This window comes from Peromyscus maniculatus, chromosome 16 (assembly GCF_049852395.1).
Source record: "Peromyscus maniculatus bairdii isolate BWxNUB_F1_BW_parent chromosome 16, HU_Pman_BW_mat_3.1, whole genome shotgun sequence".
In the NCBI taxonomy this organism is placed as follows: Eukaryota; Metazoa; Chordata; class Mammalia; order Rodentia; family Cricetidae; genus Peromyscus; species Peromyscus maniculatus.
Window position 1 is genome coordinate 44,728,946 of NC_134867.1, and position 27,852 is coordinate 44,756,797.

Sequence of the window (27,852 nt, forward strand, 5' to 3'; positions counted from 1 at the left end):
TTATTCAGTCAGAGTCAAACATCCAGCTGTCTATTGTATGGAAATTTTTGATTAATCTAGAATTACCATATTTTTCTTTGAACTTTTATCTCTATAATTTTGACAGCAAACATTTGTGGTTCATTTCCAATACCTTCTTTTTCCCTCCTAGGTTGCCCTTTAAGAGGCTTTAACTGTGACATCACTGGAAATAGCTGAATGCAAATTGTTATGGGAAATGATTATATGTAACAAAAAGTATATCGAAATAGACTTATTTCTATCCAATATTCTTTATATCATGCAAGTTAATTCTAGAAGTCATATTTTATTATAGGACTGATTAAAACACCTATCAATGGTTCTGTTATCAATTTAAAATGTTATAGCATGAATTCTCAGGTCATGATAGCATACATTTTAGTTAAAGAGAGAGGCCTACTATTCAAAGGAATTTGTATGTGATATTGGAAAAAAAATCCTTTATACCAAGGTTTGGCAAAGTGGGAGGGCTCATTGCAGACAACTCGCTGTATAAATAAAGTTTTATAGGAATACAGCTATGTCCATAGATTTACATACTCTAAGTCACTGTGATTGTGCTAACAGGGCTGAATTGTCTGATACTGACAGACATATCATGGCCCATTATCCTAAAATATTTGCTCTCAGTTCCTCTAAATTCCATCATCCTAAAATATTTACTGTTGATTGTCATGAGCAAGTTTACTGAGCCCTGAACTAGCCCAAAGAATCCTAAGATTGTTGAAACTTACACTTTGAACAGCAGTGGGAAAGGCACCCCAGATGTAGGGAAGCGAGCACCCCCCTCATATGCCTTAGACTTGGGAGGTGCCAGTAGATTTATTTATATGTGTTCTTCACCTGCTTTGTCATGCACTGTGCTTTCAATGGTGACTTTATTTCCAACACCGAAAGATTAGATTTCACATAAAATGAATGATTCGATTCTTTGGCAAACACAAACACCTGGCTAGTATTTCTGCATGGATAACACCACCAGAGCTACCTTGTAGCAACTCCCGTTGAAGAGGCTTAGCATTCACTGCAGCCCCCATTGCACTTACATCCGCTCTCTCTGGCTTGCTTCTTCCTGGCATCAGGCTTACCTTCTCCCACTGGCTGGCATTTAAGTTTTGAAGATCTCAGTTTAGTCCACTCCTTTTGCTTTAAACAGGGAGGAAAATGAAGTATAGAACACATCAGCTGCTGAGGTGGTTAATTTGTTACCATACACACCATTAATTCATACCTAACAACCTCACCTTTTTAATAAAATTTAACTCATTAGTACTATTTTTAATTGACAAAATTGTATGTGTTTATGTCACACGATATTTTGCTAGATGTATTGTGAAATGGCTCGTTCAAGTTGCTACATCATACTTTGTCTTTTTTTTTTTTTTTTTTTTTTTTTTTTTTTTTGGTTTTTCAAGACAGGGTTTCTCTGTGTAGCTTTGCGCCTTTCCTGGAGCTCACTTGGTAGCCCAGGCTGGCCTCGAACTCACAGAGATCCGCCTGGCTCTGCCTCCCGAGTGCTGGGATTAAAGGCGTGCGCCACCACCGCCCGGCTATACTTTGTCTTTTTAAGTCTTCAACAATTCCCTTTCAGTGTTTTACATCCAGGGAATGGAACACAGAGACAGGGTACGTCATCAGCGTCCTCTAAGCGACTTTAAGCACATCACTTTCAACTACATCACTTTCAACTACAACCATTATACAGTTTAGTAGACCTCTAAACAGATTACTCCTTTGCTTGTAATTACTCCTTTGGCTGGTAAAGGCCTGGTGGACCACCCTCTGCCCTCCAGCCCCTGTGAATCACCATCCTACTCTATTTCTTTGATTTCAACTTCCTGGGATTCCACACATAAATGAGATCATGCATTCCTTCTATTTTCTTAAACACCACTTCTGAGGTTCTCATCTTAAAGCCTGAAGATTACCAGGATGCACCAAATGCGTGCTCACATAGTTTCGTCATCTGCATCTGTAAGACTGCAAAATGATTTCCTCCTAAGAGAAGCACAGTCTTACAGACTCAATGCATTTGAGTCTCATTAACTCTTGACATTCCTATTCCCCTCCCCCACTCCCCCACCGTGTGCACCGAGATGTCTTGCTGTACATGTCAGTTGGATTGGTGGGAGAAGGAATTTCCTGCTGCTTAATCATCAGCCTGGGGCTGAAGAATCCAAGTCACTTATGAACAGACAGGAAATACCTGTACAAAGATTGTATCTTGGCCACATTGCCTGAGCAAATCTTCAATAATCAAGAAAAATAAAGCATGTTCTATTAACATTTCAGCCCCCTGCCCCCTCCAGAAACTATTGTGGTTTGCTGTTTATGTTAATCACAAATCCACACTCTTTCAGTGAGTACAGTAACCAATGGGAAAGTGCAGCCTCATTCTTTGCATTCCAGTAGACTGGCAATGTCTGCCAAGTATTGACTATTCTAGTATCTGCTTGTGGTGGCAAATGAATATGTTTTCCATCTGTGCATTACTGCATGAATTATATAAAGGGAAAGTACGGGGGTAAGACAGAACAGACTGCATTTAATATTTAAGTATGCTGTCACTTATCTCATGTAGTCAATGTAACACCAATGGCATTAATAACTGTTTCAATAATTTTATAACCCCGCTGCTTCGTTTTCCTATATTTTTCTAAGTATTTGGAGACTATCTCTGAATTAAGAAATTTTTGGCTGGTTTGTCTTTTTAAAAATCAGTCAATCTTGTCAGTTCTTTACTGATGCAAGTGTAGCATCAATAGTTGTTTTTTTTTTTTTAATATTATAGCATCTTTATTTTTCCTAGAACAATTTTCAAGCATATTCAGTTTTATGACCTTCAGGAAGGGGTCACTTCCTTTTCTGACCCTTTAATTGTAGGTGCAAGCATTTGCCTGTGTTAGGATTACAGTTTAGACATTGGCCAATGCCCATCAACTTTCACAAAGAACAGACAGTACTTTCTCTCTGGCTTTATTTATTTAACTGATTACTGCTCTTTCCTGAGGAGTGGTACAGTATAGCTCAATGAGCAGTCTAAGTTCACGCAAATTACATTTATTTGTCTAGTGTTTCCTAAGCACTCCCATCTCTTAGTCACTGTGGATGTAGAGATAAGACGCAAGTTTGTAAGTTTCCAACTTTATTTTCACTCTTTTCTAGAAATTTTCACTGGACTTTAGTTCTCATCTCTAAAATTTTGCTCCTGATCACTGAGCCCCATTACTCTCTAATTCCCATCCTTTCATAATTAACTATATAATAAACTACACTCACTCCTGACTTTCACAGGTCTGAAATTCAATTACTTGTCCCTAGTTTTATGCTCAACAAATTACTAAGTTCACCACAGTTTGATTATTGGATCACTTTTAACTGAAAATACAATCGCTTTATCATGACATCACAATATTTTTGGAGGGTGCTCGAACTCATTATGAGCATAGATGATGTTCAGAAATAATTGTACATGCAAAATAATAATAAAAATGTCATAAAATAAAACTGGAGAGCTGGCTCAGAGGACCTGAGTTTGGATCCTGGCACCGACCTAAAACACCTCTAGTCCCAGCAGTGGAGAGGCCTGGACAGGAGCATCTCTGGAGCACACTCACCAAGCAGTGTTGTGGAATCAGTCAGTTCCTGGTTCAATGAGGGTCTCCATATCAAAAGATAACCTGGAAATCGGTCCAGGAAGATACCTGGCATCCACTTAGTGGCCTTCATACACATGTGTACATAGTTGGACAGGTCTGCACATTCATGAACATACATATACCACACAATACAAGAGGAGAAAGATGTGAAATAAAAACCATAAAATAATTTTGTAATATATTTACTAACAGAAAATTATAAAAGTCCCTCTTAGGAACATCAACAAAGAGAACCTTGGAGAGGATTATATTTTTCTGAATTTTTTTGCAGCTTACTGTACTATTGTTAAAATTATTAATTAAGATATGAGACGCATGGCTGGCTGCACATCAGTGAGATCTATCACAACCTGTATAGAATGACTCCTTGCAGTATCCTGGCCGGGAGAAGAATGGTAGAAAGAAGTAAAGCCCAAAGCCTTTGAGGTGTTTGGTTTTGTTTGTTTGTTTTTCCCAACTGCACATTTTCCTTTTTTTTTTTTTTTTTTTTTTTTTTGCAACAAGATCCCTAACTGATGCTGTTCTGGAAGTCCCTGTATACCCCAAATAAGCTTGATGCGATCCTCCTGTCTCTACCTCCCAAGTGCTAGGATATACATGGCCATACCAGTATAATGCAGGGGGACTAGAAGCCAGGGCTTCATGGGTTCTTGGCAGGCACTCTTCCTACCGAACTGTAGCCTAGTCCTAACTACCCATTTTCAAGATTTTTCTTTTAAATGCATAAAATGCGACTCTAAAGTTTGCTGTTAGATAAACAAGCTTTAAATACCCCTAGTAGATGCAAAAGCCAGACAACACACAGAGATCACATAAGCACCATTGATGACCGAGACGTCACTCTCCCAAGAGAACAGTTTGTCTCTCCCTTCAGAGTCTCCCCATTTGCAAATCTGCAAGCCTAGAACACTGGGTAATGAAGATGCACATGAGTAGAAATGAAAAGTTTGTGTATGTTTTGGGTATTTACTTATTTATTTGAGGTGGTATCTTGCTGTGTTCACTGGGCTAGCTTTGAACTCCCAGGCTGGAGTGATCCTCCTGTCTCGACCTCCCAAGTAGATATGCCTACAGTGGCATTTCCCCATACCCAGCAGTATTTACTTTCTGTATTTCATATATTTGTTTACAGAGTCCCAGGCTATTTGTAATATGAGATTTCCTTGACCAGTGTGATTTCCTTCTAATTAAATTATGTCACTTGTTTTTATGCCATTTGCACTAAAAAAACAAAACAGTACAAAACAAAACATGTGATTTCTATTGCTCCATGAGATCATAATACAATGGTATCTATTCAGTATTTATACAACACTAGCAATTTGATAAACTTGACCTTCCCCTAGAAAGAACAACTAATTAAAATATTCAGGAGCAAATGTTTACAATTTCTCCTGAAAGGAAGCCACAGATTGAAATGTATACAATGAATCTGATAAAATGGTCAAGATCTTGTTCTAAATCATGGCTCCTCTGACATTTCCCCATATTCCCACCTCTGAATTCCTAGATATACTAGAGTGGAAATGTAGTTAGCCTAAGAACTTCTTTCCCACAACATTGTCCCTTATCGCTCTTTGTCTTGGAGAGATACCATATCTGAAGCCTCTAAGGAGCCCTGGACTGCCAGCATTGTGTGTAATCTGAGAACTACAGAACCTCATCCAAGGGTCTCCACTGTGCTGTGTTACAATGGCTGAGATTTCCCCAGTCACATGAGTCTGATAGGGTTGTGGTTTTCAGAAGTCCTTTCTAAAACCTAAGTGCCTGTAGAAGTGAGGTCCTGAAAAAAGTGGACATGCACAAGAGGCAGAAACCTCTCAAGATAAATTTCCCCCCTATCTCTGCCCTCCCTCAATGTTACCACATCACATGCCTTTCCCAGGGCACATGCTCGCTTAGGTTTTCAGTCTTCAACCCCGCCCCCCTCCCTATCTCTGCTTCCTTACACAACCAGGCTTCCTCCTGATGCAGTCACTCTCCCAAGCTCTGCAGTCTGAGTTTCATTGTTCCCACGAGACTGACACTCACTCCTGTACAGCGGAGTTAAAGGTCTTTTCAGTCTTTATCACGTCAACCTTTCAGTTCCACTCATGGTTGCCACATCCTCCATTCAACTTTCTTTACTTAAATTCTGTGAAGCCACCTTCACCAAGAGCTGCTTTTATCTCCCCAAATCTCAGCATTAAAAACTTAAATATATAGCAATGGCTGTAGTTCAGTCTGTTCACTTCTTGAACCCATATTCTACTGAACATAATCTCATAGGTACCTTTTGTTGACTAGTCCCCTTACAGAAAGACAGCTTCTCACAGGTGCATTATTGCTGTCCTACAGGCAACTGGCTTCCCTTGCCAGGCAAAACAGAAGATGACATTTCATGCTCTTTCTGTTTCCTTTCTCCATCTGTGATGTCATTATGCCCAGTTCCTCAAGTTGGAAACCAGCAAAATGCCCTCTCTATACCTCGCTTTCTCTTCCTCTTTCCAATTAGTCACGAAATCTTACACAATCTATCTTCATATCACTTGTGCCCATCTCTTTCAGTCTATCTTCTTGAGACTCATGATGTCAAACCTGAATGATTAATATTATTTTACCTTCTTGCATCTCCCCACATCAAACCACATCTATATGAATAACTGCAGTTATTTTCAAACCACAGTCTATAGTTTTACCCAGTACCCCTTCATTTATTCAAATTGCTTTTTAAAAAGAGTTTAGACTAACTTTAGCCGTCATTCATGTGTTTGGTAATTTGTTTAGTGAAGCTTGAGAAAGGCGCCGAGCCTTGATGTTGCCGCTGTTTGTATTCTAGAAGGCCTTCCATGGGTTGCACTGATGTATCTGCTCATTCCCACACTTCTCTGTTATCACTCTAGTACAGTGGGACCAAGTGTGTTCATCCCCAGAGCTCTCAGCGCCTCCTAGGCACGTGTTTCAGAAATCCTGTCTGGTTGCCTCAGAGCTCTTGCAACCTCGGTGCCTGTGTGCTCTATTTCCTGTTCATTCTTCTCACCAAGCTGATGTCACAACTTCCCGTTGGCCACCACCACCATCGAAACTCTTCCCTGGGCTCCTGGGAAGTAGACATGGCAGTGGGAACTTTCTGCCCTCCACCTCTCATAAGCTGTAGGTGAAGCGTCTGTGTTTTAGCAGGAATCCATGAAGTCATTTCTTGCTGGCAAATGTCACATCATAGACCTGCCTGAAGGGCTGGCCCTTTCTGATGTAGCAGAATTCTTTCCACAAGCAAAAGCTTGAAGTCTCTGAGAAGGATGACACCATACATCCCTAGATGCCATTAAACCGTTGAGATGTTTTCTGTTTGTGTCTATCACTTACCTAATTAGACATACTTTGTGAGCTCGGGCACCTGCTCTGCCTCCACACACTATTCCCGTGGGAAAGTTAGACAAATGTTTAAACATTAGAATGAATTCACCACTACGTAAAAGCCTTTCAAAATTACATACATAGTATATATGTATAATGTATGTATAATGTATATATTTGAATCAATTCTTTCTTTATTCAAATGTCCTATTATTTGCAATAAGTTTAGCTCATAATTAGCACAAGCAGATTTAGAGCAACAGAGTACCGCTAATAGTTCTGCTAGGAAAAAAGTTAGCTCAGTCTCTGTTTCCTGTCGAGTAGGAGTCAGTGAAAGCTTGAAGTGAAAAGGAACAAGACAGACTTGAAATCACAGAAAGACACTTCTGGAATTGCAGAGTTTATACATGAACCACAAATTTGCATTTCATGAGTAATTCATATTACCCAAATTCCATTTTGAAATGTACCCTGAATGTTCGTATTATTTTATTTATGTAAATTCCTGCCTGAGTCTCAGAGTTCATTATCCAAAAAGGCCTCAGACTTTTTTGTTTTTGTTTTGTTTGTTTTGTGTTTTTGAGACAGGGTTTCTCTGTATAGTTTTGGTGCCTGTGCTGGATCTCGCTCTGTAGACCAGGCTGGCCTTGAACTCAGATCCACCTGGCTCTGTCTCCTGATTGTTGGGATTAAAGATATGTGCCACCACCACCTGGCCTCAAACATTTTTATGCAAAGGTAAAGGGACAGTTGTGCTTCTTTCCTTTCATGGGTGAATGACTGAAAAATAGAGCTCAAGATTTTGAGGATGATGTCGGTTCTTCAGTTTTGTATTTGAGGAAATTAAGGTAACCTTACGAGATGTTTTCATGTTGGAGCACTGTTGGTTGACTGGGACTGTTTCTACCTTACCAATGACACAATTCATAGTATTGACTTTGGGGATAATATCAGAAAATCACAAGTTAAATCTGCATATGCTTCTGTGTTGGCGTAGGTTCCTACCTGATCCCGCTCCCCGCAGCTGAGCTGACGAACTGTTCGGATCTGGGTACTCTCTGTCAAGGTAGGGAGCCGTTGTCATCTTCCTGAACCTTTTTGTGTTCTTATGCTTGCTGTTTGGGATAATGGAGTTGCCGCTGCTTTGGTTTTTAATCTTAATTTTCACCCGAAAACACAGAAACAGCAAAACAAGAATGTGTGGGGGTGTTTTAGCTGGGTGGGTGCACAGTACCAGTGTGTACAAATAATGTACTGTCAGGACATATCGGCCACATTGGCCATATTTCCATAAAACGCAGGGTTTTCTAAATGTGAATGGTTATATGCTGCTTAAAAGGATTGGTTTCATTTCTCCCTATGTTTCTTCTTAATATTATTTCAAGCATCTTGGATATGCAGTCATGCAGTATTTTAAAGAAGTGCTCATATCCATAAATGGGAGAGAAAGCACATATTGAATATTTACATAAGATTTGAAGATGAGGCTATGAGGCAATTTACTTTATATTATTTAACTTGAATCTTAAGATAAAAATAGTTAAAGTAAGCTAATGTTAATATTACTGTGTTAATTATTTTGATGCTTCATGGTTATATTGTGGATACAATTGTTTTACTATTAAGTAGTTGCCTGGTAATAACATATAGTTATATATGTATGTAATATGCCACAAAAATAATAATATAAAAATGTTGTTTCAGTTTATCATTGCTCCTTCTGATTTTTTGTGACCAGTTTTCATCCATTGTCATGCTAAATTCCTCTATTAAATGTAACATCTTCTATGTTCCACATGAGCATCATGGGTGTATGCCTTTCCATAGAAGGTGGCTTTGTTAAGAGGTTCATGGCACAGAAGCAACAGATTATAAGTAAGGTCAAGCAAGTGGACTTTAGGCGCTTTGCAGTCTGAGAGTCAGCCAGACAGGGCAAGGAGGAAACTCACTATTTTTGGATTTCCCTTCTAAGATAACGTGAATATTATTACCAATCAATTCCCCATGAAAATTACATTGTTTGTTTTTTATCCATGAACTCTGTGAAGTTAGGAAATAGTTTTATAAAAATATACCAGAAGACCTTTGATCCAAAGGTTTTAAAAGTTCATTAATTATTTTTTATTATTTTAATATAAGTATCTAAAGTACTCATTCTATGGACCAAAGGACCAGAAACTCAATTTTCTTCTCATTTAGTCTCTGTTTTTTCCTTAATGAACAAAAACATTTTCATGATACATTTGCACTAAGGATGAACACAATTATTCACAATTTTGATTTTAAAAAAATTAAAATTATTTCCATTGTGTTTTTATATTTATTCTGGAATGGAAAATTAGTGTCGTCACCTACATTTTGCACCAAGGAGATCAGCATTTTCTCTGGTGCATTTGGAAAGCAATTCTCTGAATCATCTCTTCATTGTTTTATGCTTAAGTAACATTTAATTACAAAGATATAACAAATCATCATTACACACATGATTGTGCTCCAACACAAATGCATCCATAAGATAAAATGAAGGACAGTTATGTGCATGGTTAATTTTCTTCTTACAGAGCCATACAATCTCCGAGAAAGGAGCCGTAAAAGCATTACAGGAGGGTTGCCTGTTTGTGCACTTTCAAGTATCACATGAACAGCTCAGACATAGGACTTAGAAAATACCTCCCTTTAAGGGTTGCCCTTGCAGAATATCCCCCCCCCAATTAGTGTTTGTGAAGCTTTTGGGGCCTCCAAATGATTGATTTAGTCCATTCATACCAGTCCCTTGTTTTTCTTTTGCATTTATCTTTTCCAGGAGAGATACATTTTACTTTACTATTTTATTTCTCCAGTCTCTGTGTATCAGTTCAGACTGACTTAGGGTAGATAGCTTCTAAGGTGTAGAGCTATGCAGATTGCCTGTTTTGAACTTCCTTTAAACAGTCTCTGGGAACTAGTTTGTGGAAAGAGTTAGTAATTTCCCATGTGATTACTAGCCTGGTGATAGCAGATGTAAGTGTAGAATCCAGCTGTGCTTTCTCCAGCTCATCTGTGCCAGCCCTCGGCCTCTGTGCAATGTGGCACCAAAGCCATGCAAACGGATTCTTAATTTACCCTAGAAAACCTTGCTTCATTTTATGCACCGTAAGCTTTTAGCCTATTGTATTAGTAGCATGAAATAGTTTTGGCTCTCTTGTGCATTTTCATGTATTAGCTGTAGATTGCTTATCTGTATTAACTGTTTTATGCTCTTTATAAAATTGCATCTTTCTCATCTTTATTACCAGCTACTGTAAACCCACCTAGCACTACACCACCCACAGTCACCACTAACATCCCTGTTACTAACAGAATCCATAAACAAAAGAATGGTAAGACTCATTGGGTAAGATCCTATGTGTAGTATGTCTAGAGTATGGAAAATTGTGTTCTGAGAGTGGAAATCCACTGTTCCAGCAAAGTTCTATGGTTGGCAACACTTGGTTCATTAGCACATCTGAAGACTAACTAGTAAAACAAACATCATTGTGTCTTGCTTCCCAACTGAACTGATAGCTCTGAGTACTTTTCTTCACTTGGAGTTGTTTCCTTTCAAAGAAAAGTGTGGCTTTTTGGAGCCCATTCCCTACCGTGGGACACCTTGCTCAGCCTAATTGCAGAGGGGAGGGGCTTGGTCCTGCCTCAACTGAATGTACCAGGCTTTGTTGACTCCCCATGGGAGGCCTTACCCTTTTGGAGTTGTGGATGAGGGATGGGAAGATGGAGGGCGGGTGGAGGAATGGGAAGAGGGATGGGAGGGGGAACGGTGGTTGGTATGTAAAAATGAAAAAAAAATTAAATAAATAAAAAAGAAAAATATTTAATTGAAAGGAATTAATTTTCATTATAATACATCCAAGAGGAAAAAAATGTGCTTTCCTTTTTATAGTGTTTTGTCAAATTATAACAACTGAAAACTTTCTGTTTGAGAAATAGGATTTCTCTGTGCACTTTAAAGAGCAGCAGGCTGGATAATGCCCACAGTACCACCTGGGGAAACGGGTTTTAAAAGGATGTTATGATGTGTCAGAAACCTGATTCTTGGCATTTAATTTTTCGTGGAAGTCACCTTTTGTGCTTACACACTTACGAGATTTAGATCTGTGGCCATGGTAACAACTTACACCTTTTTATCACTTCTTGAAGAACACTGATTAGGATGTGTTATCAGTCAAGTTTCCAATCAGTTTGGGGGTAGCTTTGCTTTACTGGGCCTTGAATCCAGGGTTCCACACAGTAGAAAAGTACCCTAACTCTGAGCTCCACTTGGAGCCCCAATTTTTGAACAAGAAAATTTCCAGGAATTCCAGCATTCCCTGCCCCTTTTTCTCCATTTATGTTTTTCTATTGGTACTCATCATAATGTTCAACTGTGACAGTTATGTCTTGTAAGAAATCAGTAGAGTGAAAGCCAGATGGCTCAGTTCTTTATTTAATTTCCGCCATACACATGGATCACATACATAACCATTTGCAATTTGGAGTTAGTGGTTTCAATTTCTTGTAATAAAGACACATTCCAATCAAATGAGTGCCCCATTGCCTTCAACGCAGTAATGGTCTCAAATATGAGATACTAGAGGAAAGGATTTTTATAAAATCTGATCCTGTAACTTGTAAGGTCAAAACATCTGTAATATATCACCAGGGGCCCAAAACCCCAGGGAAAAATAAACCCACATAGTTCACTGATTTTTTTTTCCTTATAGCTTCAGAGGTTACATCAACTTCCTCTGTAGGGACATTTACATTGGAAGTATGGAATATTTTACATGAAGCGTAGATATAAATTTCATTAGGGTTATAAAGACATCGATTCAAGGAAGTGTTTATGGTTTCTCTGCTAGTTACACCACAGATATTTATGATTCCATCACCGCCCCCCACCCCAAGCAAGCAGCAGCAGCGTAAGTTTCCAGTGCATATTCCACATGGACTCCTGCCATCAGATGGGAATATTATAATTCTGAGTGTTTTCCTCTTTGTATGAGTGTACAAAGAGCCTCTGTGGCACTCTCCCTTCAGAGCTGGCACATCCTCTGCTGCCCAAGAACACTGACATGATGCTTCAGAGCCCTGAACTTGGTGGATTGGAGCTGTATTCATTTAATCATGCAGTTTCTAACACACTTGAAGAGACCCTTGTTCAGGCCATCCGTCTCTGCGTCATAACCTTCACTGGAGTTTCAACAAAGCAGGCAAATATTACAGTCAGTTAAAATGGTTTATCTTGACCACACTAATAAAAAAAGAATCTCATTCAGATGACTTGTGATTAACATGTAATTTTAACCATTAAAATATTAGGTCACTGTGGGGTGAAAATCATCCCAAAATTTTGTGCTCCAGCTATTTTCCATCATCTTAGCAATTTTTTTATCATATATGTCAACTATGTGCTTTTCATACAATGCCTGACACACTTTTTATCTGTACTTACATGGGATTTCATTATTATATAATGAAACCATAGCTACAGAAGTGAAAACTAGAAACAAGTACAATACCACAGTGTTCCACAACTACCTCTTATATCCTACTGGATTTCTGAGGGCTTCCAGCCTGAGCCTTTCAGTATCTTTTCTAAAGATTAAGTAACAAAGTATTACAAACAAAAATATTCAAATAAAGCTTTCCCTTTGTCTAAATTTAAAATAATTGAGAAGAGATCATTTTTCTTTGTCAATAAATCACATGTATGTCCTGTCCCAGGCTCTCTAATGCCATTCACATACTATCAACCATTTGTTATTCTTTGAGAAACTGGCAGAGGAAACATTCTCAGGCTATCTGATATATTAGAAAATCCTATTTTTTTCCATTGTCAGAAAGACTTGGACAACTATCAGGTCCATTATCTACCTTATCCAGTCCTCTTAACTCTGGGCTGTCAGAATTTTCCTGAGTTCATCAATAATAATCTGCCAGTGTAGGAAGAGAGAGCTAGCTCGCTTAACGGTCAGATATTCTCCCTCACTATAGTAACTGGATTGGTTCTAATTGTCATTGAAAGTCTCTTCTCACCATTATAAACAGAATTTGCACCCCATACCTCATATTATATACCAATAGAGTCATCTTTTAGGCGACTTTTCACAAGCATTTCAGGATGTCATAGATAGTCTAGGTATTCCCACAAGTAATGAAACTTTGCCCAATCTCCTTGACCTTTCCCGAAGTGCTCCTGGTATAATGATTATTTCCTTTTTTAACGATATTGTCTGTCCTCGAATCAACACCAACCCTACTAAAACAGTGAACTTCTGTGGTATAGACATTAGCAACCCAGTGAAGGAAATAGCTCCTTTGGTCCTCATCATTTGTTCTGAAAATCCAGTTCCCAAGTGCAAATTGCAGTGTTCCTTCCAATTTCTCACATGTGCTTAGCTAGTCAAATAGCAAATTTGCTTGCAGGACCTTTGTGTGGGTCCAGCAAGCTTTGTAGATTCATATGTCAGATGTCTTAAAGAAACTGGGTGTGTAAAGGTCTGCAGATTGCCATTCATAGTATAAATGCAATTGATATAATTGCCTCATTGTCAGTTTGGAGGAATAATGTGAAATCTAAAACAACATGTGAGTTGGATTTTATTTTGTCTTTTCAAATAAATACATTTTCATTAAATTCCATCATCTCAACCCTATATCTCATAACTTTGGAGATAATTTCTGTATTCCTCAAGAAACTTAGATGGTTAACTGAAGAGAGAACTACAGTATGGAATCTTCTTCTTCTTCTTCTTCTTCTTCTTCTTCTTCTTCTTCTTCTTCTTCTTCTTCTTCTTCTTCTTCTTCTTCTTTTCTCCTTCTCCTTCTCCTTCTCCTCTTACTCCTCCTCCTTCTTTCCTCATCCTCCTCTCCCTTCTCCTCCTCCTCTCCCTCCTCCTCCTCTTCTCCCTCTTCCTCCTTTTCCTTCTCCTCTCCCCCCTCCTCTCCCCCTCCTCCTCCTATTAGAAGGTCTTCTGGTCTATATGATATTGTGAGAGCAATGCATAACTCTTTTGAAGCCATGGGGATGCATGAAGATTGATGGATGGCTTTGCTACTAGAAGATCATTTCTGTCTGTAGGAGATGACTTGCTACTCTGATAACATGGGGGAGCCTATTTGGTTTCTTAATGGCATTTCCCCAATAACAATGTTTAAGTAAATTAATTTCTCAATAAAAAAAATCCCTGTCACCAGCCTACCAGTAGACACTTCATGTTTTTTTATTCCTTTGGTTCCTTTCCTTAGTTTCATATAATTACTCATTGAAAACATAATTTAAAAAGTTTTAAATAAGTACCAAGCTGGCCCCACTAAGTTTTTAGCTAAATTTGTAATTCTGAAGTTTCTGAGCAGAGAATACTTGCAAATTCTTCATAATACAAAGTAGTCTGTAACACGAGACACTAGTTTATTTGAGCTACTAATCTTGTCATAAGCAATGCGAAAAAGTACTAAGGTTATCTGATGTTGAATGTCCCATTTTATGAAAATAATGAACTGCAGAAAAAAGTGGGGCAGGAAACATTTAAAACTGAAAGAAACCAGGTTAAGTATTTGGGTGCTTCCAAAAAATTTCAGAAATGTCAGTGGTTAAGATATTGACATTTTTACTGTTTTGTAGTATTTTCAAGCTAAGTAAAAAAACAAAACAAAAACTTCTACTTAGCGCTCCATCTAGTGGTAGCTTTTGGAAACACTACAAACATCTGTGACAGTTTCTAGACTGTCCCTTGGATATTGGGACACTCAGACACTCCACTCTAAGTTTCCTCTAAGCCACTCAGTAGGTCCATGATTTCATGGGAGGAGACATACAGTGTAAAATGTTTTTTAATCCAGGTTATTATCATCTTCTTTACATGTGTCTAAACAGTTACCCTTCAGAACATGTTTTGAAGAAATAGAAAATTCAAGATCATTAAAACAATAGGAATTTTAGACATTGAAATAGCCTTATCTCTATAAACTAAGCTCACTGACCTTTGAACTTATTTTTGCATACTTGTTTAACTATATTATAGGGTAGAAATTTCTATTATTTCACAGGAGACTTACAGGACTGAGATTTGCAGTTTTGGTATAGCTGAGACTTTCCAGAGACATACTTTTATATATAGTTTAATACTGCCTCCCCCAAATTTTCATTGAATGTACTCATCAGCATTATTTAATTATACATTTCTAGATATTTATGCTTTTTAATTAAGGCTCAAATAAAGCATGGATAAATATGGCTAACAATAATAGATATCAATTTTCCCCTTCTCTTTGACTTCGATTTTCAAAGAGTATTTTTATTTACATTTGCTAGTTTGAGTCAAGTGTGTCTTGTAGCACACAGTTAGCTCCTGTGTTCTAACAAAACTTTTCGGATGAGTTCAGTTTTCATGAGGACAAAAAAAGACTCAACTACTTTAGATAACCACTGAGAAAAACAGTAGAACCATCTTTTCAGAATATGTTTTTCTTTATAAAGCCCATTAAGCCAGTTGACATTCTACCTGTAAATATTAGCTTTCCCCTTTCTTTTGGTAAAGGGGCTATACTTGAAAATTTAGATGAAAAAAGAATTTGGTCAAGTCCCACCCAATACCTCAACTACAAGTGCATACTTCACTGGGGAGAAGCAGAGCAGGGAGGGAGGAGAGGATCGCTGGAGAGAGGACACATGGATGTCTATTCATTTCCAGTGTCAATCTGGCCAAGGTTTCCACTTAGTGCTTCTCATTCCCAAACTACCATTTTTAACTACAAACAAAAAAGCATAATTTCTTATTAACAAAAATTAAACTTCACATGCAAAAAATATCACTTTATCGACTTTTGGTACCAGAAATCCATAGAATTAAAAAAAAATAGCTTGCAAGTGTTGCAAAGGTCATAGCCAAGTGATAACTTAGAAACAATGAAATATTTATGAGTAAACTAATCAACAGCTCCTTTTAAACAGTTGCAAGAGTAATTATACCATCAAAATTGGCCCAAACTTCCTGTGCCTATGTGTCTTTAAACATATATGAAATGATGTGGTTATGAATTTGCATTGTTTGTCCTGAGTGTAAAATATAATTAAATATTAATCCTATTTCCAATGTGCAGACGGAATACTGTATAGAATATCTGTTGTGATTCACAATGACCTTAATCACCCTGAAGTAAAAGTACAGAGCAAGGTAGCAGAATGGGTAAGTAAACTTATTCTATTGCCTCTTGCTTTAAAACTATCTTCTTTATAGATAGTAAAGATAATGAATGAAACTATAGATCTTATTACTGGACAAATAACACTCATTATAAATGCATGAATAAGGGGCTAGAGAAATGGCTTAATGGTTAAGTGTGGTGATATTTTATTTGTATGTTAATAAAGTTTGCCTGGAGATCAGAGGTCACAGTCAGCCATAAACAGAAGTCAGGCGGTGGTAGCACACACCCTTAATCTGATCACATAGCAGGCAGAGTCTCTGTGTGTTCAAGGACACAGCCAAGTGTGGTGACACACACCTCTAATCCCAGTACCAACCATAGAGACCTGGAGGTCTGTATAGACAGGCAGTGACAAGGAAGTGATGTGGCTGGGCTTAGAGCCAATAAGAAGGCAGAACAGGAAGGCAATAAAGGCATAGGTTAGACAGGAAGAGGCTCTCTTGGGAAGCTATGGTAGAGTGGTGGTAAGCTAAGGTTAGTTGGCGACTATTACTCTGATCTCTATGGCCTGCACCTCTGTATTTGGCTCTGTGTTTCTTATTTAATAAGACTGTTTAGAAATTTGTCTACAATGCATATTGCTCTTCCAGACCATCCAATTTCAATTCCCAGCATTCACATATGGTGGCTCACAACTGCCTGGAACTCCAGCTCTAAGGGATCTAATGCCCTCTTCTGTTCTCTGTGGGCACTGCACTCATGTGTGCATACCCTCCCTACATAGACACATATACAAACACATAATTAAAAGTAAATTGAAAACTTAAAAAAGTGTATGACTAAACAGAAACAAGGTCTGTGTTTATTTACAGGAAGAGAGATGTGTTTGGACACAGGATATAAAACTGAGCCTAATAGTCTCCTTGGATTGAAACAGGAATTATGTGCTTAGTTACCAGATAGAGTGCAGGCTGTGGAGAAAGGATGCCTTCTTGCATCCCATTTTCTTTCCACAGTATTCTTTTATTTGTTTTTACAAGAAGAATGATTTCTAAATATTAAATTATTTATTCTCATTCTCAAGTCATGGCTAGTATTACTAATCATGAAATGAGCACTAACTGGGGAGCGTGAATTAGACAGTATGCAATTTTACATTTACATCTTGTCTTGCATAGTTTCTATCCCAACACCATTGTCATCTGAGGCTAAGCTTTATTAGCTACCTTTCATTTGTGATGCAAACTCCCAACGAAGATGCTTGAAAACAGCATGTATGAATGATGTTCCTAGTGCCCATTACGGAAGTTGTTTAACCTGAAAACTCAAAATCTGACAGACCTCTCAAGTATTTTGAATCAGTGATGATAAACCAGTGAAGTCTATGCAAATATTCCAAATCCAGAAAAAAAAATCAAAAGTCTAAAATGCTTTTGGCCCCAAATACCAAACTTAGATAAAGAATACACAATCTAAGTACACAGAAAATAATTATCATTATTTTGCCAATATTTTCTAAAATTTACATTGCATTTTAGTAATGTTTACAACAAGACTAAAGATGTGTATGAAATATGACATAAATAAACTTTGGGAAATGACTTAAAGGTAACAGGATTTCATGTGGTTGCACCATGGAAATTTGTTGTTCTTATTGAGACCCATACCACTACTAACCACAGGAAATTGGCATAGTCCCAATACCATTGAGCTTTATCAAAGATGTATTTTTCTACTCATACTTTTTCCTGTCACTGATGTTCTTATGAGATGGCAATTACTACGAAACATGTTTGATTGCGTTTCAGCACTTATTAAATGCAAACTAAAGAAGGTGTTTATTGAAGGATTGGTAGACTATTACCTAGAAAGAAAGTGGCAGTGTTTCCCACCACACTGCCTTGAATTCCAGTGTGAGATCTGCTGCTGATTAGCAGATGATCCTGAAAAAGCTGTTTCCTCTCTCCAATCTTCCATTTCTTCATAAATAAGAGGGTGGAGTTGGGGTGGGAATGTAGTGTCTGCTTCAATGATTAATGTGCAGATGAAAAGAAGTGGCATTCATTACATCCTTGGCTCTCTGGTCTAGCAACCCCTCCTTTATCTTTCACTCCTGTGGTTCAGCAGCATTTTCCCAAGGTCCTTTTTTTTTTATTTTTTAACCAATGACAGCTCATGTTTTGGAGGGCAGACAACATTGACTCAGAAAAGATTGTTTTTAAGCATTACTGAAACTCATCCTTTTCCATTGTGTCTTCCAGCTCAATTCAACCTTCCAGAATTGGAACTACACGGTTTATGTGGTTAACATAAGGTAAGTGCATGGATTATCTGAGCAATAGAAATGTTTCCTTTACCACTCCTTCCCTGGCTGGATCTGAGCACCCACATGCATGGTTCTATATGTCTAACTGAATCCATACACTATGTGTTCTAATGTATCAAAAGTAAAAGCAGGTAATCATAGACAGAAATTGTTTGGCTTTCCTTAATAGATCACACTGAGTATGCTTTGGAGATGTCACCACATTTTAGAGAGCACATTCTCTGCAAAATAAGACATCAACAATCTGATTAAAACCTTTTTCTTTTTCAAAATAAGCTTTCCTTGTGTTTTTTTTTTTACTTAAAATTTTCACTAAATAATGCCCATAGGGGCACCTGAGATCCTGCTCCTGTAATCTCATGCTTAAGCCTCATAGATGTAATGGTCCAAGAAAGAGGTCAAGTTGCTCAGTACGTCCGGGAGGTAGCTCACTCAACAAACAGAATCAGGTTCCTTCTCAGAGTGTCTTAGTGTCCGTGGTCTACTAAAATGTACTGTGGATCTTCATGAGAGCGCAAAACCCAGTTGTCCAGCTCTGCAGACCAGGAACCTCAGAACACATATTTGGGAAAATTGTCTTAGAGCATCCATTCTGCCCCCCTTCTTTCACCTTCCCCAGTTTTGATGTTGAGGACTGGACACAATAGATGGAAATGATAATGGATACATGTGTCTGATTATGACTGGACACAGTGAATGGGATTCATACTGGATACATGTGCCTGTCTATGACTGGACACAGTGAATGGGATTCATACTGGATACATGTGCCTGTCTATGACTGGACACAGTGGATGGGATTCATAATGGATACATGTGTCTGTCTATGACTGGACACAGTGGATGGGATTGATAATGGATACATGTGCCTGTCTATGACTGGACACAGTGGATGGGATTGATAACGGATACATGTATCTGCCTATGAATAGACACAATAGATGGATTGATAATGAATACATGTGTTTGTTTTTACAGTTTGCATCAAAGCACAGGAGAGGACAGGATTAAAGTCAAGAGAGACACCATGGATGATGACAAAAGGTAACAGGGGGAGGCCTGGAAAGTGTGGTATTTTTTCTCTTACTCATTACTTTGGCTGTCTGGAAAAAAGTGAAACAGTGGCCAGAGAAAAACCTTTGAATTGTCTAATACATTCAAATTATTTCTTCAACATGAATGCACACATTTTTCTTATATCTGAAGAAAAAAAGCAACCAGTGGGGTTGAAAAGTCAGTCTGTGAAAAGTCCTTAAGAAGCAGAGCAATAGGAGGGATGAGTGAGCAGGGTGATCATTTCTATGTTTTCAAAATCCATCACCCCCTATTCAAAATTCCAAAAAGACCATAAATGGAAACAGTTTTAGGGCAAGAGGCAAAACTCAATAGTGTATTGATAGCACCTACCTAGGCTGTGTTAGGTCCTGGGTTCTAGCCCCAGAACTGACCCCCAAATAGCCCTATTGTGAGTAAGGTCATAATTACATGTAATAGCATATAAAGATATAGACATTATGAACCTAATATTTTTAGTATATACAATCGTATCTATTTTTTGAGATCTCCATCTTTAAATTTATATCAGGATCATGACTTAACACATAGGTGATTAATGGCTATGCCCAGCATGCATAACTAGTTGGCATATAAGGATCAGCATTTCAAATGGCTGCAAAATGAAAAACCATTAAATCTTTGAGTGTAAAAAAAATACTTGTTGCTGGGCGGTGGTGGCACACGCCTTTAATCCCAGCACTCGGGAGGCAGAGCCAGGTGGATTGCTGTGAGTTCGAGGCCAGCCTGGGCTACCAAGTGAGCTCCAGGAAAGGCGCAAAACTACGCAGAGAAACCCTATCTCGAAAAACAAAAACAAAAACGAAAACAAAAAAAAAAACTTGTTTTAGGATTGTATATTGTATTTCCATAGAATTGTAACAAATCATTTAAAAGGCTAAGTTCTTAGAAACCTTGCTAGGTTTTGATTTACTGACTTGATGTTATGAAAATGTAGTCATTGGGTGATGAAATGGTTCACTGGGTAAAGATACTTATTGCCAAACCTGATGACCCAAGTTTGATCCCCAGAACCTACCTACACGGTGAAGGAGAAAACTGAATCCCACAGGTTGTCCTCTGACTTGCACAGGTGCTCTGTGGAGCACACAACACACACATACAGACACACACAAACACACACACAGACACACTCCAAAATATAATTAAAGACTAAAAGAAAAACTATAAACAGCCATGTAGACTATGATGTTTTGCTACTATGAAAGATACAAGTAAAACTGTATTTGAGAGTTGACCAGAGAACTTTATTATTATTTTCCCTTTTTGGTTAATATTAGAATATTAGAAAAAAAATGTTTTTAACCTATCAGCTTGTCATTTCTATATAAATTCAATAATGTGATTAGGAGAAGTTTTTATCTTGACAGCATTCACTTTCCTTTATGATCTGAAAACAGAGTAACATATTCCAGGATAGTAAATGACAAGACTTTTCTCCTCTTCCTAGGAAAATGGTTCTTTCCCACACCTACTACTACATCGTGTTGAGCCTCCAACAATGGATCCAGCAGCAGCTAGGATCCTCTGTGGGTGCTTTGTCTAGCATTTGGGACAAACCTAATTTTGAATGTAAGCAGTAGTACCCTTCCTTAGGAATTGAGCGTGCCAATTCCAGCTTACTTACAGAAGTTATTCTATCACTGATAACACTAAAATCAGCCACAGTTAGTATATGCCAGCATCTCACAAGCTCTTGTTTGAAAGACATTTAAATAAATAAAATCTCAATTTCCTGGTCTGTCAAACTAGTGAATAGTGTCACAGAAAAGTATAGGAAGAATGATCCAATCTTGCCTGTGGGAAAATCCACTTACTTTGTTTTCCTTTGAAATAAATTCTCAGCATTGTCTTTCTTTTTTTATAGCTTCCCTCTCTTTGAAAAAACCTATTCTGTCTGCTTTTATGTCCACTGACAAGGCTTCAGAGCCTCTCTGCTACCTTCATACCACAATCTACTTATTTCACATCCATTCCTTTCCCCCAAACTCTTCTTTTCGATTCAATCTTGCAGCTTAAGCATCAGATAATGTTGTATTCCAATGTCTAGACAGACAGGGAACCTGAAACCACAGAGGGGTTGGCTTAAACTGATGATGCGTAGCCAATGGCAACAAGAGATAGACCTTGATGGTTGTAGAACCACAGTTTCTGTTTTCAGATGGGAAAGAGAAATGACACTGATAAGGCTTGTGAAAATGTAGGCTTCTTCTCGAATGGTTGAGTCTGTGTATTGAGTACAACCACAATACGTAGTGCTGATGTTGCCCTGGACACGGCTGTGGATTCTCAGAAACCAGAGTGGCAGCATTTTTCTTCCAACAGCCATTTGGTCAGAGGAAACCCTGCCATATGCCATTCAGAAAATGATCAAGGGTTCACCATCCACCATATGTTCAGATCTATACTTGCCTCATCCTCAAATATGGCTTATGTAGGAGCATTAGGCAGCATATCATTTTAGAAGTAAAATGGTTTTCAGAGTCCATTAGGAGAAGAGCACACTTTGTCCTGGAGATTGACACGCTTACTAAGAGGGTAAAAATCCAGCTACGTCACCTAACCTTAAGTAGCAAATACTTAACTTATTGCTTGATTTTAGCACCACAAATGTGCTAGCTGTGTATTTACCTCTACTCTTACCAACTCAATGTCATCGATAGACTGTTCTGTCCTCCATACTTTGAGGTTGCCTGCCTCCTCTTTGCTTTGGCACAGGAATAACAACCAATCAGAATAATATTGTAACGTCTCTTCAGAATGAGGAGAAAATACAAATGCAGCACTCTCATAGAAGGAGCAAAAAAATCTCCTTTCCCTGACAAAATGGCATTATGTACTTCGGCCTCGATACTGAGTTACCTTTAGATTTTACTATTGAGGAAAGCTACAATTATGGATCAGCTGTACATTTTGAGATATATATATATATATATATATATATATATATATATATATATATAAATTTGTTCTTCCTCATGAAGATATTTTCAGGGTCACACATTCTAAAACTGTTTTACTAGCCAAACTGGGTCTATTTTGAGTATTTATTTCACAAATTTTCACCATACAAAGTACTTGTAAAAGCTCCATCTGTGGGGCATGCACCATATTTGTAAATAGTAACACACAACAGTTTCCAGAGTCCAACCTGCAAACCAACTGTTCCCTTTGAAATTTTAAGTTTTGCCAAAAAAGAAACAAAACAGAATTAACTATACTATGTCCCCTTTTGAATGGATGTTATAGATATTATTATATAACATATGAACTGTTGATATTATTTAAATATTTCTGGGGAAAGAACACGGGGTGCTATGGTAAAATTCTAAAGAACTATCTCATAAAAATCCAGTCCAGGTGAAACAATGTCAACATTGTCATTTGTACCACAGAGAAAGGCCAGGATGCTTCGGTTAATCTTTTCAGTCTCCGTGTGTCATGGCGTCCACGTTCTATTTCTCCCAACCAAAACCAACCAGTCCAAAGGAAACCTCGGGAACAATAGTTCTCTCTGTCATCTTTTCCTAGGTTGGTTCTGTGGGCTCTTCTCGTCTACAATGCCACCAATAATGACAACCTGGAAGGAACAATGATTAAAGAGAGGATCCTAGGAAACAACGCATCGCTAGAGCTTGGCATGAGGCTGTGCAAAGTCGATGTGAAGCAGCTGGGTACGTGAGTTCAGTACATGGGATTTATGTATTCAGGGTTAAGCAAGCAACAGCCCAAGTAGTCTTCTTTTGCTGTTTGTCTGCGTAAAGTACATTTTTAGGGATGGAATTTGCTATATTACAGATTGTTAAAAAAATGTGTAACATGGCATAAAAATCAGCTCAACACCTCTGAATCTAAGGGCGTGAAGGAGGCAGGCAGCTTGCATTTATCCTTTCTCATCCTAAAATCAGCGAAATACTGGAATAACCTTGAGCATCATTGGCTTCCACTTACAGAATTTAAAAATGCATAGATGCCTTTACGAGAACTCTCATGAAATAACTCATGAAGAGAAGTTCCTTATGAGAAAAACATCTCTTTTCGTTGTGTTCTTTGCCCATTAATGATGCCACTGGCTTTACAGGAATAAGCCACGGATCTTGAAGGGAGAATCAGTTCCCAGCAACACACTTTCCATGTCCCAGACTCCCATGATGCATGTGGTGCAGCCTTTCCCAAGCTCCGATGCTCTTTCATAGCTAGATAGCGTGTACACCCTCTGCTGTAACTGCCTACTCACCATCACCTACATGTCTTTAATGATTGCCACAAAGCCACCTCTTCCTTAAGGCCTTGCCTGACATTGTCATACATAATACACATCACTATTGTTGAGCTCTGCTTCGTGTTTAGCTACCTTGAACTTCACATACCTTGGAAGACTATAGTCTTTCACTGGACTTCTCTGCATTCTTATGCATGTTTTCTCTGAGTAGTCTGATCTTTAGCATGAGGTGGCATCTTATTCTCTTTAAATGCTTAGCCCCCAGCACTTGAGTACTTGTTGAATGAATCAATGACTGGATGAATCTTCATGGGGATATTTTTACAAGCAAATGTGTGAAACTATGCACAATGAAAGTAATTGTTCTGATGTCATTCTGTGAATAAAGTTAGAGTGTCACTAGGGGATTTTGCTGCTTTGCCTCAAGCACACTAAGGAAGCTGAGGTGGGAATGTGGGCCAAGACCAGACGCAAGTGTGATGAATCCCCACTTCTGTGAACATCTGCTCATCTCTATCTACTGTGTCAACATTCAGAGTTAATGAGAGCCTCAGAGAGGCAGATAAGTATAAACGGCAGCCACAGTAGCGACAACTCCTATTAAACAGTATCTGGGGCTTTGCAAAGTATTTGCTTCCTCACAGGCAGGGCTTCTAGAGAGGAGCAAGAGCTCCCATTTAATACACCAGAGTCTCTTCAAAGAAGCAGTGTGACCAATGGCAGGCAAGATCTGACCACACAACCCCAAGGCACCAACCCTATCTGCCCTCAAAGGCTGGAAAATCTTAGGACAGCCTTCTGTGCATACATGGAGATTTAATTTACACTACTTATTTGATATTGTTTTATGTTGTTTCTCTAGAAGTGACTCTGTGAAGAAAGGTTTGTGGTATTTGAAAACGAAAGCTTAAAACCTCTCAAATTCAAAGGGCAGGTTGGAAAAGTCATTTGAGTTTTCAGTGGGGGCCTACAACACTGGTTCTCAGAAAGACCAGTAGCTCGCTGCTTTCTCAGTACTTAAGAAGGTTTTATTGTAGTTGTTGCTAGCTTGCTGTGACTCAGGCGTTTTCAAAAGGTAAAATCGGAATCATTTCTGCCACTATAGTCAGTTAGCCAAAGTGTTTTCACACAAGTGGAACAGGTTGAGAACAAAGACGGAAGGAAAGACAGGGCTGGCCTCGGGGAGCGTCCCCGGTTTTTCTTTTCCGGTCAGCCTGTAAAGAGCGTCCAGCACGAGAAGAGCTAGAAAACCTTCCATAAAATGTGCTTGCAACTCAGGAATGTAGCTATTCACCCATGGTTTGCCCTCCCACCCCCTGTTTTACGGAGATTTTGAAATTTTCAGGTGTTTTCTCAATTCAAAAATCCTATCACGTTTATTCTCCAAATGACACTCATTTCCTGATATTGTAATGGTTTACATGAGTGATAATATATATTACATTATGTCCTTTTATTGTAAGATATAATAATTTTGATCTGAAATATATATTTATTTTTCCTAATTTTTAAAAATTCTAAATATAAAACACTGATATTTTGGTAATATATATATTATATATGATATATATGTCTCATATATATTATATATGTAATAGTTATTGATTTCCTAGGGTTGTCATTAATTTTCATCCTACACCTTTAACTTCATAAAATTAAGTGCTGGTCTGTCTCATGTTGACTCTTCTTTTCTCCTAGGTATATGTAGTGCCTTAGAGGATCCAGAGGGCTTTACCTGGCCAGCCTCCTCCCCTTCTGTCTACAAACAACCATGTCCAAACAAGCCTGGCTATTTTATGATGCGGACATGGTAATTCTTTCTTTGACTTGCAAGCTACCTATCCAAGCTTACTACATAGGTCACAGCAGTACTCATTCATTGTGCTGATTTGAGAAGCCGGGCAGGAATCACACACTCATGGGTGGAAATAGATGAGGAAAGAATATTACCCACAAGGCTGTTTTCCTCTGAGCAGTGAGTTAATCGAGCTCTCTCCAAGAAAAGATTGAGGAAGTTGGAAACCAAAGTGTGGCTCCAGTGCAAAGGAGCTTGTGGTCTACTTGATCTCAGAACATGCACCTAACCCCCATAACTTCTTACCCATTTGGGGAAGAGAGAATTGGCGAAAGGGGAATAAATGCCAAATCCAGGTTGGGCAGCCTGTTGACAAACACTGCCAAGACACAGGATTTCCCTGCTTGCCTAATAAACCTTTGATGAGACAGTTGCCAGGGTCCGCCAAAGCTCCCTGTATATCTAGTTCTCCACCCTCTGCCTGGGGCCCAGTTAGTTCTTTGGGAAGGAATTCAGGAACAGAAAGTGCCGAGGCGTGAGTACTCCGCATCAAGAGCTGTTTGACCCTTGGTGAGGAGGAAAGACAAGCGTTGGGAGATTTATGGACTCCAGTTTAAAATGGGGCCCTACCTCTTCCTGGCTCCCGTTCTTGGGAAAATTCCTTGGCTTCTCTAAAATGCATTTCCTCTTTCGTAAATGTGGGTTGAAATCTGCTTTCCAGAGTTATGTGGAATTGAAATTCTGAGTTTTCCAGTAAAGTTCTTAAAGCAGCCACTTGACAGTGTAAATGAGGTCAGGATGCGGGAGGCAGCTGGTGCTTCCCTTCAAGAGTGCAAGCTACCGACGGGTTTTCCAATGAGGATTTTTATTATCATTTTTAGTATTCTTTTAAAAGGGAATCTAGCTGGATAGCAAGGCAAATCCTGAAACATTTGAATTGCTTTTGTCAACTATAATTTCATCGGTGCCATATATTTACTTGTCTTTTTGTTGTCTGGTAATTATTGCAGCCTTTCTAATGGCACATCGCCCTACTGGAGCCCCATTGATGCCTCCAACTGCTCAAGTGAGTACCATGTGTCTTCCATTCCCAAAGACAAAGTAAAACAACCTCCTCATCATCAAGGTTTTTATTCTCTTTAGGTGTGATGATCCACTGTGTATTATATTAAAACTTGGGCAAATGAACCTTTCATATAATTTAGGTAGAAAATATACTTTTCTGCATTTTGAATTTCTGTCATATTCATAACCTAGGGAAATAAAAATGGTAAGAAAATTACACGGAGGGTTTAAAAGTAATGCGCAAATTGCTATTTCTATCAATGTTTTTCATATTTCTGAATTATTTTTAAGTAGGAAACATGTACTTGAGTACTTTAGGAAACACTGGTCCCTCTGAATCATTTGTATTAGACTTAAGAAATCTGTCACTGTGTGTAAAGAAACATTACCTTATAATGATGGGTGTGGGGTCTGCATGGGAATCCCACTTCTTGCAGTTGTATAATAAACTACTCACAACATCTGTCTCTTTCCCTCTCTTTAGGACAGTCAAGTGAAATGGCCAATGCGATATTAAATTTAACTGGCGATGGGCAGAACCTAACCTCAGCCAATATTAGCAACATCGTAGAACAGGTCAAAAAGATCGTGAACAAAGAAGAGAACATTGATATAGCACTTGGCTCCACTCTAATGAATATATTCTCTAATATCTTAAGCAGTTCTGATAGTGATTTACGGGAGTCGTCTTCAGAGTAAGTATAATTGAGTGTTAAAGTGTGTCCATGGTGAGAGTACCACTCCCTCTCTGAATGCTGTGTGCCCAAACTCTAGGGTTCACAACTCCAGAAGATGCAGGGCTATTCCCCAAGGTCATTTACAAAGTAAACTTTAAAGCTCTCTAACTATTTCAAAAGTATAGTTTACAAAGCGATTATAGTTTTCATCTGGCAGTATATATAAATAACCCCCCACTAAAGCATGCCCCAGTATGTCATAATATATTTTTTATTCTAAAACATTGGTTATCCAGGGCTATTATAACTTGACCACTTGTAAATCTATACAAAGTTCTATACATTGTTATAGCTATATGAACTAAGATGAAAATGCCCAGCTGGGCTTGGAGGCACAAGCTTTTAATCCCAGCACTTGGGAGGCAGAGACAGCCAGATCTCTGAGATCGAGCCAGGCTGGTCTACAAAGCAAGTCCCAGGACAGCCAGGGCTACACAAAGAAACTCGGTCTT

At 38.5% G+C, this 27,852-nt stretch overlaps 1 protein-coding gene across 3 annotated transcripts in view; it reads left to right on the forward strand.

Moving 5' to 3' along the window:
* The window catches only part of Adgrg6 (adhesion G protein-coupled receptor G6), a 131,411-nt gene that overhangs the window by 72,941 nt on the left and 30,618 nt on the right, over nt 1-27,852 (forward strand). For 2 of the 3 annotated variants that reach the window (XM_015995580.3, XM_015995582.3), the window contains exons 5-13: nt 8,014-8,082; nt 10,292-10,375; nt 16,134-16,219; nt 18,443-18,495; nt 19,486-19,551; nt 23,113-23,255; nt 25,502-25,613; nt 26,609-26,664; nt 27,148-27,358. In XM_015995580.3, the coding sequence (XP_015851066.1) occupies nt 8,014-8,082; nt 10,292-10,375; nt 16,134-16,219; nt 18,443-18,495; nt 19,486-19,551; nt 23,113-23,255; nt 25,502-25,613; nt 26,609-26,664; nt 27,148-27,358 (880 nt within the window). The remainder of the gene's footprint in view (nt 1-8,013; nt 8,083-10,291; nt 10,376-16,133; nt 16,220-18,442; nt 18,496-19,485; nt 19,552-23,112; nt 23,256-25,501; nt 25,614-26,608; nt 26,665-27,147; nt 27,359-27,852) is intronic. The other variant, XM_015995581.3, reaches the window with a different exon arrangement.